The sequence below is a fragment of the Monomorium pharaonis genome, unplaced genomic scaffold (assembly GCF_013373865.1).
Source record: "Monomorium pharaonis isolate MP-MQ-018 unplaced genomic scaffold, ASM1337386v2 scaffold_37, whole genome shotgun sequence".
In the NCBI taxonomy this organism is placed as follows: domain Eukaryota; kingdom Metazoa; phylum Arthropoda; class Insecta; order Hymenoptera; family Formicidae; genus Monomorium; species Monomorium pharaonis.
In genome coordinates, this window is record NW_023415659.1 from 53,939 (window position 1) to 70,340 (window position 16,402).

General features: G+C 37.6%; 1 protein-coding gene across 1 annotated transcript; it reads right to left on the reverse strand.

Annotated features, from left to right (window-relative positions):
• Positions 1–4: 4 nt before the first annotated feature.
• Positions 5–15,528, reverse strand: LOC118648316 (eukaryotic initiation factor 4A-I-like). Its single transcript, XM_036294646.1, has 8 exons — positions 15,376–15,528; positions 13,873–13,990; positions 4,015–4,162; positions 3,808–3,917; positions 3,451–3,726; positions 2,423–2,874; positions 1,747–1,937; positions 5–684 (listed from the first exon to the last, which is right to left on the reverse strand). The coding sequence occupies exons 1-7, from the start codon at positions 15,396–15,398 to the stop codon at positions 1,793–1,795; spliced, it is 1,272 nt and encodes a 423-aa protein (XP_036150539.1). The 5' UTR covers positions 15,399–15,528; the 3' UTR covers positions 5–684; positions 1,747–1,792.
• Positions 15,529–16,402: the final 874 nt, after the last annotated feature.

Sequence of the window (16,402 nt, forward strand, 5' to 3'; positions counted from 1 at the left end):
AAAATAAAGGACATTCACATTTATTATATTCAGTTTATACGTTCAATCATAAATAGTATTTATATGATGTATAAATACAGTAGACACACAGTGTTCCATTCCCTCAAGGTTCATTTATATAATATTTACAGTATTTTTAAAGAACTAGTTTTCGGAAATTCAAGATAATTTTGCATTAACATAAACCGCATTCACAAATGCGCGAGCAAGAGTTAATTAGTGTTAATGCAATCACAAATCAGTAGCTATAAAATTTTACTTAAATTTTCGAAAACTATCATTAACACTTTTGCAAATTTACTTTAAGATTAATGACGACAATATAGAGTATGATATCGCAATATTTTTAATAATTTTGTAAAGACACGATACAAAAGTTCTCACAAGGCAGATATTTTAATTTAATATTCGACATTGACAAGTGCACAACTTATGAATATGCAATAAAGAACGTTTGCAAAGAATTTTATTGACAAATGTAAAAAAATCTAAGAATTCATCTTCTATTATCAATAAAAATGTAAAAGTATAAAAAAAAGAGAAAATGTACATATATTACTGTAGCCTACGCGAAAGGCAGGAGTTTAGAGAGGTAATCGATTTACAAAACTTCGATTTTGAATCAGGAAATCTGGTCTTTATTTCCAAAAATATGTCGCCCACATCTGGACTGTCCAAAACTGCCTGCAAATACAAATAAAAGAAAATTGTGAGAACTTTTTCGGAAATATAAACCGCAAAACTTATTCCCAACGCGGGAGCACTTCAGAATGTGAGACTCTCACTCGTAACACACGTTTGTCCATTCAGGGTTTTCATTTTGAGATTGGATAAGATTTGATAAGACAATAAAAAGATTCGTAATAACAAAGACCACCACATTTTCTTAAAAGGTCAAACACTTTATTTAATAATAAAGGTGTGTGCGCCTAGAATTTAGGATATACAAAAATTCATATTATCTAAGCTTGAATATACGTCTCCTTCGGCAACGCTTATGATTAAAGTACCCCTTCCAATACCCAACTAAACCTCTGCCTAGACAAACAAGTTGTAATCGCGGTGATAGAAGCATGTAATATGGACTATTAAACATAACAGATTTAATCATCCAATTGGAAATATCTTGAGGAAAAATAAGCGGGACAAAGATTCGTAAAAAATAAGACTTAAAGATTTCTACAATAGCCATTGGATTTGCGACAGAACGAGAATACGGACGCATTCTGGACGATATAAAACTTGTTGCGATAGAAATAAAGTGTAATCAAACTGCGCCGAGCTGCGCTTTTCGTATTTTTCTAATTCTATTTACCACTCAGTGGCGTGATATTTTAGTCGTGGTAATATATCCTACTATATTATATTGTTAAAAATTAAAATAAAAATAATCTTGATAGCAATCAATACCAGAGTAATACCAATAATAGTATAATATTTATAGTAATATTAATAACGGTAACGTTAAGAATAGAGTAGCAATAGTAGCAGCAGCGGTGGCAATATCGATAGCGGTGACAGTAGTGATAATTACACTAATAGTAATAATAGATCGTACTACTATCTTCTGTAGCGCAACAGATAACTGTTTCCGTAACCTACTATTATAAATCGAAATGAATATGAAAACGTTGGAATATTTTGGTTTAGATCGCGTTTACATAAGCGATATAGTCCACCAACTCACTCAATATATGTACTCACACACCATGAGAGATCGATCAGCTGAGAGCTTCTGTCACTTACTTTTTATTATTTTTTTATTATAATGGATTATAGCCAATAGTCGGACTTAAATCAGATCAGCGACATTCATTGGCATTTCATCGATGTGAGTGTTGTAAAATTGTTCAATATCTTTCAAGGTTCGTTTATCTTCTTCCGTCACAAAGTTAATGGCCACACCTTTACGGCCAAAACGACCACCACGACCAATTCTGTAAATAACAAAGTAACAAGAATATAAGTATCTACATAATTCTTTAGATATAACATATATAAACTTTAGATGTAACGTATATAAACAAAAAAAGATTTAACGCAAAATTTCATATGCATATTTGTGACTAAATTCTCTGCAACATTTTAATAGATATAAAACTTAAAGCTTCTTTTTTTTGCAACATAACTTTTAAGTTATTAATTTTTATTATTCTGTAAAATTTACGTATGAATTGCTTTTAAAATAATAAAATGTCAAGATATAGTATTCAAATTCTTAAAAAAATCATGATTCTTGAAAATTAAGATTGTTTTAAAGATTTATAAAATAAAATTAATATTTTGTTTATATTATAAATATTATGTTTTATAAATGTTTTCTATTTTTATCATTAGAAATTTCCGTTTTGTTCAAATAAATTATAAATTATTTCACGTTTATTTTAAAATTATAATTAAAAAGTATTAAATAATAACTTACCGATGAATATAATTTTCTCGGTTGGAAGGTAAATCATAATTAATAACAAGCGAAACTTGTTGCACATCAATACCACGTGCCAGAAGATCGGTAGTAATCAAGACTCGAGATGATCCAGTACGGAATTGACGCATGATAAGATCGCGTTCCTTCTGTTCCATGTCACCATGCATAGCGGAAACAGTGAAGTCGCGTTTATGCATGCTCTCTGTTAACCAATCTACTTTACGCCGCGTATTGCAGAAGATAACAGCCTGGGTGATACTCAAAGTGTCGTACAAATCGCATAGAGTCTCCAATTTCCAATCTTCGCGTTCGACATAAACAAAAAATTGTTTGATACCCTCTAATGTTAGCTCCTCTTTTTTAACCAAAATACGAATAGGATTCCGCATAAAACATTTGGATACATCCAACACATCGGATGGCATTGTCGCAGATAACAATATAACCTGAAAAAAAGATACATAACATTAGAAATAAAAAGTTGAAACTGTACGCAAAAAACCAAATGACCCGATATTGATAATATAATAATCAATATTATACGTCGAAATAAAAAAAAAACAAACAAACTGCATTTACTGAAATGTTATACTATAAATGTGTGTGCAATATGATAGCATCATGCTGTAACAGGTATTGTAAATTGTTTTGTTGCTATTACAGAAATATTAAAAGTGACTAATTGATTTTTAGGACATTATAATTATTATTAGGAGTGCTATGCCACAATAATTGTTTGCATTTAGGCTGCTATTATTTCCAGACAAAAGATAACACATTTCATGATACAGAGCATATGTCAATCCAGTGTACATTTGTCAAAAATGACACTATTACGACGCACCTGTATTTTATAATATATTTGTTAACTTGACTATTATAAGGTATACTGCAACTTTTTCATCTTGTATGATTTGTGGACTTGTCCGAAAAAGATACTTTCTAATAATTAAAATAAAATTATCTATTAGATAGTAATTGTAATAAAATCTATATCGCTCAAACGTATCTTTCATATTTACCTGAACTTCGTTAGGTAATAATTTGAATACATCATGAATTTGATCTTTAAATCCTCGAGAAAGCATTTCATCGGCCTCATCCAGCACGAACAGTTTGATGCTACTTGCTCGAAGTGCTCGTCGGCTGATCATATCGTAAACTCTGCCGGGCGTACCAACAACCACGTGAACACCTTGATCCAGTTTTCGCATATCCTCACGAACGTTGGTGCCACCAATGCATGCGTGACATTCCGCGTGCATGAAATCTCCTAGAGCGATAACGACTTTCTGGATCTAAACAAAAATAAGTACATTATTAAAATACTTTTTCGCTTAAACATAACTCTTTATTAAAACAAATATTTCTAAGCTTACTTGTTGCGCTAATTCACGGGTTGGTGCAAGGATCAAGGCCTGGCATTCCTTAATAGTTGTGTCTATTTGTTGAAGAATCGATATTGAGAACGTTGCAGTTTTTCCAGTACCTGTAAATGATTAGAAACATCGATTAGTATAATAATAAACTGTACAAGATATTTATAGTCACATTTTTTTACTAATTATTAATTTAAAATGTCTTACCAGACTGGGCCTGAGCAATAACATCGAGCCCCCTTATACAAGGTAAAATGGCACGTTGTTGAATTGCAGATGGTTTCTCAAACCCATAAGCATATATACCACGTAACAGTTCTTCTTTCAAGTTCATTTCATCGAAGTTTTCCACAACCTGTTCATATTAAAAAAAAAAATAGTATCAATAAAATATATTTTTGCTACCTGTGCACCGAAAGTAGTCCTTTTCTCACCTCATCTCACACTTAAGGATCAATATTTCGATGCACAGATGATAAAAATATTGTGTGCACACATATGACTCGGCTATTACCCACACATGCGGGTGTACATACGAATCGAAGGCGAGTGCGTCTATTTTCCGCACTTACGGTCAATTAGCTAACTCATCGCACTTGTTGTACAAATAACTATATTATAAGACAAGCATTTCCGAAATATGAGTTGCTGAACGATTTTAAAGCTACGATAAGAATAAAAAATTTTGAAATAAACTCCTATACAAATAATTAAATTTACTATATATAAAATGATGAAACATCAAAAATATTAATTGAAAGAGAAAGTAAGCGTATTCTTCAAGTTTTCAAACCTTATATTTCAAATTTACTTTTAAAAATAAATTTATAAAATTATATTCAATAAAAAATTTTAAGTAGAAAGATTAAAGTGGTAAAAATAAATAATCAAATTTACTCCCATTTCTCCACTTTTTCATAATTCCTACAACTAAATAAGTCGCAAATGTTAATCATTACAAAAAATGGATCGCGATCTACACAAGTTTGGAAAATCATGTTTTAATATATTCAGTTTTATTATCGTCATACATGTATATATTAAAAGTATTATATTTAACCACCTCTTTATCAATACTTTATATATTATATATTATGTAAGTATAACCTTGGTTATAAATTTATTGACTTTTCTTGGGAACATAATACAAGCCAAAATAGAATAAAATATTAGAATTGTTATAAAAATATTATTTTTCAATAAAATTATTTTTAATATTTTTTGTCAGATATAGAACGTTTATGTTAATTTTGAGGATACTTTATGGTCAAGGCTGAATTAAATATATTAATACAAAATAAAGAAAACATACTTATGAGCTAAAACAAGATTCAACTTTGCACATTTTTAATGGAGAAAACTAGAGAATGGAAAGAAATAGGGAAGTCTATTTATTCTCATTGTCAATATACTTTTTTATAATTTAACATTTAAATTTATTAAAAAATAATGTTTATGCGATTAACAGAATGAATGTTTTGCCATCCACACCACGTTTAGGATTACAAATAAATAGTCACTTATTAATTTATAGTCACTTTATATAGTGAGTTTATTGAAACACTCCGCGATACCGATCGTTTTTATTTGACAGTTTTATTTTATATTATAGAAGCTTTCGATCGCGCACGCACTATTTCACAGCGACAACGCCTAGGAACACGTATGCCCTGAGTCGCCGGATTATGATTGTGATTAGGCGGCGACAACGCCTAGGAGCACACGCGAACTGAGTCGCTGCAAATATCAATATGATGCGTAACGACCGTGTTAATAATTCGTTGAAGATCCGTGGATCTCACAATCACTAATGGCAGTGCGTCGCGACTTCGAGATCGTAGCGATAACTGCGTGACCGGGAGAGAGAGAGAAACCGTCTTTATTACTCGGGGGCCGAACCAAAAGTGAAGATCCTTTTCCCAAAAGACATACTATTTTCCGACTTTCAATTCCCCTTTTTTTTATAATTTTCATTTGCGTTATTTTAGACAAAAGAACGATCGTTGACGACGGCCTTTAAACAACTCCAAATATGGTCATGTATGTATGCCGACGTCACGCCACGATCTCGAGCACTAACACAATGCCAAATGCATCTATAATGCTTTAATATTATTGATTTTATATATATATATACGATTTCTATACGCAACATACTCCCCCCGTTGAGAGGGTACCGATCAAAGGATTCATAGATCTATGAATTTTGTATACGGTGTATCCGTTTTTGTTAATTAATTTTGTCGGCTTGATAATATGATTGTGTGTGTGTTACATATGATTTGTGTTATGCGACTGAACGAAAACTTCTTAATCTACAGGAAGCGGACATAGCGTTTTTACGGCACGTCTCACTTCTCCATTGATTGTCTTAAGGTCGGCTGCCCGTGTTATTCCGTCTTTGCCAGGGTAGAGCTTCGTGATTCTGCCCAATGCCCAATGGGTGCACGGAAGATTCCTCTCCTTGACGAGTACAACAGCACCCACCGATAAATTGCGGGTATCCTTATGCCATTTGCCACGCTTCTGAAGTTCATTCAGATACTCGAAATGCCAGCGCGCCCAGAAGTCCTGTCGCACCTTTGTGATGTGTTGCCACGTTGATAGCCGATTTTCTGGAATTGATCGCAAATCGCCCTCGGGAAGAGCAGTTATTGGTTTGCCAATTAGATAATGGGCAGGTGTAAGGGCAGGTAAATCGTTCGGGTCTGATGATATTGAAGTTATAGGTCTCGAATTTAGAATGCCTTCTATTTCCGTGGTGAAAGTGCTCAATTCTTCGAACGTAAACAATAAATCGCCTACCACGCGCTTGAAATGGTGTTTGAAAATTTTAACAGTAGACTCCCAAAGTCCGCCGAAATGTGGAGCGGTAGGAGGTATAAAATGCCATGAAATATGGTTCTTAATTGCGTATCGGTTGACGAGTTCGATATGTTCGTGAGAATTAAATAGCACGTATAATTCCCGTAATTGATTATTTGCGCCCACGAAATTCGTTCCGTTGTCGGAATATATATGTTTGGGTAAACCGCGTCTTGCGACGAATCGTCGTAATGCCGCTAGGAATCCGTCGGAAGTTAAGTCGCTTACAAGTTCTAAATGCACCGCCTTTATGGTCATACATACGAACACGCATACGTATGCCTTGATTCGAACTCTATTTCGATGTTTTCTTTCTTTAACAAAGAAAGGACCGCAAAAATCAATGCCCGTTTTCGTAAATGGTATCGTCTCGCAGACGCGAGATTCAGGTAAATTACCCATTTTATATTCCGTCACTCGTGAATCGAATCTGTGGCAACGCACGCATGCACGTATTATTTTCCGAACTTGATTTCTGCCATCGAGCAGCCAAAACTTCTGCCTTAGCGCATACAGAGTTCCTTGAATACCGGTATGATAGTGTTTTTCATGAACCTCGCGTATAATTCGGTCAGACACGCGATTTCGACTGGGGAGCAGCATCGGATGTTTTTGTGGCGTGGGTAAATTCGAGGACTGCAGACGTCCTCCCACGCGTAATACGCCGTCATTATCTAAGAATGGACTCAAGCTAATTAATTTGCCTTGATAAGGCGATCGTTCATTTTTTAGTTTTTTAATTTCGTAGGCAAACGTAGACGATTGAAGTAGTTTGATTATTCGAATTTCTGCTGCGTTCATTTCTTCCGGACATAATGGGCCGCGGTAAGTGTTGGTCAGTCGGACGCGAAGACAATATGCCACGATTCGACACAGCTTGGAGTGAGACGAGTATTTTTCTAAAATACTGAGATCGGCGACGGATGTGGTCAAACAAATGTTTCGTTTTAATTCAGGTACCTCAACAGTTGGCATTGTCGATTCCGGCCACTCAGATTCGTCTCTTATTAGCCATACCGGGCCGACACGCCATTTATCATTCTTTAAAAAGGCATGTGGCAATTGACCCCTCGAAACCGCGTCCGCGGGATTGTCTTCGGACCGTACGTGACGCCACGCGTGCGTTTCAGTAAGTTCACGTATCTCTATTACGCGATTTGCAACGTAAGTTTTAAGCAAGTGAGGCGCCGTGTTTAGCCAATGTAGTACTATGGTGGAATCGCACCAGAATACTACTTATTGGGTATGACATTTAACGTGTCTCGTATCTCGCGATATAAGCGCGCCAGTAACAACGCTCCGCACAACTCGAGCCGCGGTATTGTAACGGCCTTTAACGGCGCTACACGAGATTTACTGCATAAGATCTTACAAACGCTCTTATTATTCTTATCGAACGATCGTACGTAGATACACGCCCCGTATCCGACGCAACTGGCGTCACAGAATCCGTGTAATTGAATGCCCTGTCGTCCGCTTATGAATATTTCACGGTCAAAAGAAATATTGTCTATTGCCTTGAATTGCTGGGAGAACTCGGACCATTTCAAATAAATGTTTTGTGGAACGGATTCGTCCCAGTGTACCTGAGAGCGCCATAATCTTGCATTAATTGTTTAGCGTATAAGATTACTGGCCCTAACAAACCTAATGGATCGTAAATTTTTTGCGATTTCCGATAATATTTTCCGTTTGGATAATATCCCTGATATTTCGATTTCCCGTGCGTAATAGCATATCTTGTCGTTGCGCGTATTCCACGATATACCGAGCGTTTTTAATGAATGATCGTCACCTAATAAATAATTGGCGTGCAACGCGTTGTTCGGAAGATCCCGTATCACGCGCGCGTCGTTTGATGCCCATTGTCTTATGGCAAATCCGCCGCGTCGTAAAAGCGCGATTATTTCATCTCGTAAATTACGAGCCTCTTGAACAGAATTCGCGCCCGATAAAAGGTCGTCGACGTATAAGTGTTGTTTAAGCACTGCGGCCGCCTTAGGAAATAAATGCCCGTCGTCGTCTGCGAGCTGTTGCATGGCGCGGATCGCGAGAAAGGGGGATGAGGAAACGCCGAACGTAAGTGTGTTTAATTGATATGTCTTGATCTCATCATGTTCGCGCCATAGGATCATTTGATATCGCCTATCGTCCTCGTGAACTAACACCTGGCGGTACATTTTTTCGATGTCCGCGGTTATAACGTACTTATACGTGCGAAAGCGAATCAGATGAGAAAATAATCTTTCCTGAATAGTGGGCCCTACCATCAGGAGATCGTTTAACGATACATTATCCTTTGATTTTGCCGACGCGTCGAACACGATTCGAACTTTAGTAGTATTGCTTGATTGTTTTACTACCGCGTGGTGAGGCATATAAAAATTATCGTCAGGCGGACACGCAACTAACGACATGTGCCCTAGAGTTTTGTATTCTTCGATGACACGAGTATATTCTGATTTTAAGACGGTGTCACGATTTAATTTGCGTTCTAACGAAAGTAGGCGTTTCAATGCGATAGTGCGCGAATCGCCGATATGATGTTCAGAATAGCGAAATGGAAGGCGCACGACATATCGCCCCTCGCAATTACGAGTAGTATGATTTGTAAAATGTGTTTCGGAATTGATTTCCTCGTCTGATTTAATTTTACTGGCCGCGACTTCTTCTATCGTCCAAAACTTTGCAATTTGCGCTTCTAGGCTTGTTAAGCAGCACGACGCTCCTTTAATAATATTCTGTTTCGCGGAACTACCAGCGACGATCCAACCCAAACGCGTTTTTTGCAAGTATAGATCGTGTTCATCGTCTGATAGGTTGACTTGACCGACGGAAAATAGTGACAAGGTGCACCCGGCTCCGAGTAATAGATCGACAGGACGCGGCACATGAAATTCTGGATCTGCCAGTTTGATATTCTTAGGAATTTCAATTGAGTCTCGCGGAAATATTTCGGACGGAACGAGATCCGAAATAATCGGCAACGTGAGACACGTTAAATTCTTTTGAAAGCTACTCTGCGTCGATTGTATCGTGACTTGTATTAGCCCCCGTGAATTTGAGCTCATGGCGTTGATCGCACCGACCGGAACAGACTGTGGCGTCGCGCGTACGCCCAATCTCCTCACGGTCTCTTCGGAAATAAAGTTAGCCGTCGCGCAGGTGTCTAAAAGAGCTCGACATTTAAAGGAATTATGTTTGTTGTTGAAAACGTAGACTACTGCACTTGCCAACAATTGCGGGGTGAACGTAGGGCATGTCGATGCAAAGCTCACCGCGCTCCTCTCGGATACCTCGGTTAGTCAATCCCTTTTTTCGACGTCTGATTTGGTATCGCCAGATTTATTCGCAATTGCGTAATCGTCTAAGTGCAAGAGTGAGTTGTGACGCTTGCGACAGATCGTGCAATTGGAGAATTTACATTGACTGCCGACATGCGATCGCAAGCAATTGTAACATAATTTTGCGTTCTTAACCACCTCGATACGTTTGCGGACCGGTAATTGTTTAAATTTATCGCATGCGAACAATGGGTGCGGCTTAATATTACACACCTTGCAGACTCGTGACGCGTTCAAAACAAATGCACGACCTGACGCTTTACGTTTTCGTTTTGTCGACGGCTCGCTCCCGCCTGCCTCGGAATCTGCAAGTTTCGTTCGCTCACGCTTAGAAGCGCAGACCGCGGTCTTATACAAAAATTCGTACAAAAGATCTAGTGACGGAAACTCGTCTCTGTCGAGAGATGCTTCCCATTTATCTAAGGTGACTCGCGGCAATTTATTTTCGATAATATGAACAACCATTTCGTATGACACGTTCGCACCTAACGATTGCAATGAAGCCACGTGTTGTTGCGCTTTGTCAGCAAGCTTAGTAAGACCGTCGGTAGATTCTTTTTCTAATACCGGTAGATTTAAAATAGCAGATATGTGTTGCGATATTAAAATTCGCTTTATTTCATACGCGCGTTCTAAAACCGCCCATGCCTTCGCGTAATTCACGCCGTCCGTCGCGAGCACATCTATTTTATTCGCGGCGTCACCCTTTAATGCGGATTTCAAATAATGCAGTTTGTCTACATCCGATAAATCAGATTGCGAGTCGATAAGATTGCGGAACGCATTCTTAAAGGAAAGCCATGCGACATATTTACCGTCAAATGTAGGTAACGGAGCTTCCGGTAATTTGACTCGTCTCTGTCTTTCAGACACCGAATGCGTCGATCGACTCGATTGATTATCGTCGTTAGACGGACCGGCTTCCACGTTCACGCGATTTAAATGAGTGTCGATTTTGCTAGCAATACTATAAATCGATCTTGCAAATTGACAAACTCATCTTGAACGCTTTCATTCGGCTCTAAAATCATAAGCTCGTCATTATATTCTTCGAACGCGTTGTAAAGATCTGTAAGTCGTGCCAAGCGTAATTTCAATGAGTTATCGTCGAATTTATTTCCTTCAAAAAAGTTTGTCAAATTAGTGATCTGCGATTTTAACGACGTTCTCTTTTGAATGAGCCATTTCACCCGATCTGCCATGATTGAATAATAACAAGAATTTACTCGAGACGGAAAAAATATGAGAAACCGAACGACTCACCCTTTCCTAATAAACTGTGCCCGACTGAAATCCCGCTGCTGACTGATCGTTCCTTCTTTGGTTCGATTGTGCTTCCTCGTACTCAGCGGGTGATCCGGACGTCGTCGTGCTTCCTCGTACTCAGCGAGTGATCCGGACGTCGTCTTGATCTTCGAGAACCAGGGATGCGTGAGATACCTCACAGGAGGCACCAAAATGTTTATGCGATTAACAGAATGAATGTTTTGCCATCCACACCACGTTTAGGATTACAAATAAATAGTCACTTATTAATTTATAGTCACTTTATATAGTGAGTTTATTGAAACACTCCGCGATACCGATCGTTTTTATTTGACAGTTTTATTTTATATTATAGAAGCTTTCGATCGCGCACGCACTATTTCACAGCGACAACGCCTAGGAACACGTATGCCCTGAGTCGCCGGATTATGATTGTGATTAGGCGGCGACAACGCCTAGGAGCACACGCGAACTGAGTCGCTGCAAATATCAATATGATGCGTAACGACCGTGTTAATAATTCGTTGAAGATCCGTGGATCTCACAATCACTAATGGCAGTGCGTCGCGACTTCGAGATCGTAGCGATAACTGCGTGACCGGGAGAGAGAGAGAAACCGTCTTTATTACTCGGGGGCCGAACCAAAAGTGAAGATCCTTTTCCCAAAAGACATACTATTTTCCGACTTTCAATTCCCCTTTTTTTTATAATTTTCATTTGCGTTATTTTAGACAAAAGAACGATCGTTGACGACGGCCTTTAAACAACTCCAAATATGGTCATGTATGTATGCCGACGTCACGCCACGATCTCGAGCACTAACACAATGCCAAATGCATCTATAATGCTTTAATATTATTGATTTTATATATATATATACGATTTCTATACGCAACAAATAATATTTAAAATAGCTATTTAAGTTTTTCTAAATCTTTTTTTTTTCTCCAAAAATGATCACTGCTGTTCTCATAAAATACATAAAAAGCAAACTTTATGAAATTAAAACATAGATTAAATTAAAACATGTAGTACTTAATGTAGTCGTTTTTTGAAATAATGCATTTGAACAAAATGGCAGTTTGACGTTAACATTGGTTTCTCAATATAAAGTTTTGTTCGTTCTTTGGATGACAAAAAACTAATCACCATAAAATCCTACATCAAGTACTATTTTTAATTCCTAGAAAAAAGGTGTAAAATTGCAAATTGATAGATCGTTTTTAAGATATGTAATCATCCGTTTTTAAAACCATTTTTTTAATTTAAATATCTCTTCTCAAACGGAAAAAAATATGATCTTTACAATGAAATTAACACAACTTATCTTTTTTTTGTTTTTTCCAAAAATTTGCAAAGTTAAGACATTAACTGACTAGTTAGTTGTATATGTATCCTTAAATATAATACTTTTAATATATCATAATTCTATAGGAATTGAAATATATTATAATTGTAACAAATTTCTAGAAAAGAACAAAAATTGCACTTATATAATTACAGTTTTTAATTATTGTATAGTTAATTTAAAATAATAAAGTCATAATTATTTTTAACAGTTTCCTACAAAGGAGATAGTAATTGCCAGTTGTCTTTGTACAATTTCACAGAAATTAAAGATTTTCTTAATTGATCCAAATTATTCAAAATCATTCACCAGGAAGACTGGAACATTCTCGATTCATAATATATTAAATATTGATTAAATAATTAAAGTTAAAAATTAAACTAAATCAAATCAGTTTTGATATTCTGATTATTTTATAAATTATAAAGTATATAACCTGAGAGCACAAATTTTGAACAGTTTAATTTGCCAAGTGTAAACTCTTCTCATTTAAAATCTACTATAGAGTTTGTTCGGGTCGCATGCTCCAACAAACTCCTATTTGCCTCAACGTGCTCATTGACCAATCGCATTAATTAGTTGACGCGTTGGAACAGAAGTATATTGCATGCGATCCCAACAAACTCATAATCTTGATACTTTGGTATTAAGATTTTGTTTGAAAACGATCTCAAGAATGTATCCTTAAAAATCCTATTATAATCTTTATAAGACACCTTATATACGCTTTGAATACCTGTCTGCTTGGGTATATGGTCTGTTCTTTATAGCTACACTGAACTGCACTACCTGAACTAGTGCAATAAGTTAGAATAAAAAAAAATACTTATCTTATTTTAGGTTTGTTTTTTATTCCTGCACTGCTGCACCAGTGCAATAAGTTAGAATGAGAAAAAATATATTTGTCTTATTCTAACTTATTGCACCAGTGCAGCAGTGCAGGAATAAAAAACAAACCTTTAACTTATTGCACTAATAAAAATTATGATTCGTAATTTACTAATGTAGAGTATCGAACCATAGAGGAATGGGCTGCTTCCAATAAAGTTGAAGAAAAGCAAGTCTTATCCACCTCAAAAAACAACGACTACGTTCACACATCACTCTTACCACAGCTGTTCTTTAGAAAAGTAGAACAATTATGATTGGTCTGCTTACGGGCTACCTGAGCTACCCGTAGTTATTAAACCCCATTGAGGGTGAGTGTAAACGTAGTTAGTGTAACAGTAACAAACTACTTACAACGTCCCAATTGGACTCGATGATGCCATCGGGGTCCATTCCCGGAGGTCCATCGTACGTCGGTTGATCACTTTCACTAGGACCATTTTTCGAATCTCCCGGCCATTGATCGTCATTTCTGAAATGCGAAAGATAAGATATTAAAGCACACAGTAGGAATACGTAGATAAGATTAATCATACTAAATGCTAAATCATGAGCTTATATCGCATTTTTACAAGATAATTAGTAAGATTTTTTAAATACTGTAAATAAGCTGTAAAATATCAAGGTAACGAGTTTTATTTTATCCTATACATTGTTTCCGACAAAGATTTAAAGAGACTATTATAACGCAAGGCATAAAAGGAGCGCATAAAATCCCGCGATTTTCCCATATCTTCGCTAAATAATGGAATCCCATGTACAGCGCGTTTTTTCCCCCAAGAATTTAGTAAAAATAAATTAACAAAACACCGGTGCGTCCACCAAAGGTTCGGTGCCCGTGCAAGATCGATAAGTCAGTCGCGGCGATCGGGCGATGACAAATCACTTTAAAATCCACGTGACCTTGAAAGCCGAACTTTTAATTCGATGAGGTACATCGCGATTTACATGTTCTGTCGCAATTGCGTGGCACGATGGCCATTTTTACGTTTCGCATAGATGGTGCGAGCAGGTAAACGGCGAGGTCGTGCTCGCGTGAACGAAACACACGAGGCACACAAAGCGACCCGCTCGCCTGGCCGCCCACAATCTCACCGCTCTGACAGTGTGACTCACGCGTGGCCCCTCCGAGACGCGAGACGACGCGTTACTTCGCCGAAGGTCGAGAAAGCGTGCGACGACGGCGACGACGATGACTGCGTCCGGCGATGAGGAACCTCGCGCGCGAGAAACTTCGGGTCGCGGATCAGCGTGAGATTGATTTTTTTTTCTCTTCTCCGGCGCGGAAAAACGATATTTTCATTACGTAATTTACACGGGCGGAGAGAACGAATTTAGAGGGAGAAAAACGTGCTCGCTTACCCGCCGAGAGCTCGCTTGCTCACATGCAAGCACGAGCGAGGGAGAGTTAGGATAGAGAGAGCGCGCGCGAGAGCGCTTCACCCACGCTAACGGCGTCGGGGCGCACGCATGCCATGCTCGGAATTGGCGTGTTCGAGCTCGCTCCGTGCGTGCAAGCCGGGCGCGTGTCCTTCTCGCCGCGTTGTCGTCGTCGCCGTCGTCGCGGCGAGGAGGTTAAGCGCCGACCCGTGACGGGACGGCGTGGAGCTTCGGCCGTTAGTCGGCCGCGACGGCAATGTGACAAAAACGACCGCACGCCATGTTGTCAGTCTCGTGTCCGTGCATGTCCGTCCGATCCGCGACACACTGGTCCGACCGCGGGCGTATTTTAACCCGCGTACGGACACATTTCGGGGCGCGCGCAACCCGCGACGATGCCACCGGCACGGCGGACGCGCCGAGCCGCCCAAACGCGAGCGCGGTACTCCGTTACGCTGAGAAAAATGCTCGACTTACCTTCTCTCTGTAGTATGCGACATGTTCAACTCGCGAGAGTTCAGCGGAAAGGAAGAGCTCGTGTGGCGTCACGAGGAGTATTCCCGGGAACTGCCGCCCTATGGCGCTGCGCGCCGTATGCGCGTTTTACACCGGAAACCAGCCACCGGTGGGCTCGAAGATTTTTTTCCCAATTAGCGCGCCAACTCACCGGCTGGCGACGCCGACTGACCTGACCACGCCGTTCCGAATCGTCACAATCAACCAATAATTTGTCTCGCAGATGTAGCGATTTTTTTACATTACTCCACTTGCAAATGATCGCCGCGCATGACGGAAGTAATGTAGCGGGAGGCTGTTCTGACGCCTCGTAGCGTTTCACGATCCACCGGGAAATATAAAACGCTGACTGGCCATTTTCACAAATTCATAATTAAAAGATAAAAGATTATACAACTAGGATTATATTTTTTAAACAAAATTAAGTTAAAGTTAACGGCTTGTAAAATTAATTTATTTAAGTTAAAAGTGAAGTAAAGTGAGCGTCAACAAAAAATTAACTCAGTTAAAAGTTATATTAAGATTTAATTCAAATTAAAAACTTTGAAAAGCATTATTTATATTAATAAATTTGTCATAATTTATTTAAGTTAGATTAACAATTATACATCATACATTATAAATCATCAAATACATATTTTATTCTATAAATTAAATCTATATAAAAACAAAGTTTTTTATGCGGAACCGTATTTTTTAAATAATTTTTTAGTTTTACATAAATCAAAAGACTTAGAAATAAATTTAATGAATTAAAATTTGTGTTTCAAAAATAATTAGTTAAAAATTAAATCATTTAAAATTAAAAGTTACTTATTTCTCAACTTTATTATAAATTTTTACCTTTTTAACTAGTTAAAAACTACTTTCAATTCCGATTATAATTAACATAAAATTAACACATATGTATAACGATTGTATAACATAGTTATACAATTAGGTGTGAAAAAATATATATGATTTTATTGTCTTATAATTAATATACATG

Excerpts from the sequence above, each read along its gene's own strand:
- LOC118648316 (XM_036294646.1), bottom strand. The coding sequence starts at position 15,398 with ATGTCGCATACTACAGAGAGAAG. Across the intron at positions 3,918-4,014 it reads TATTGCTCAGGCCCAGTCTG|GTACTGGAAAAACTGCAACG; the intron begins GTAAGACATTTT and ends AATCATTTACAG. Across the intron at positions 3,727-3,807 it reads CCCGTGAATTAGCGCAACAA|ATCCAGAAAGTCGTTATCGC; the intron begins GTAAGCTTAGAA and ends ATTTTTGTTTAG.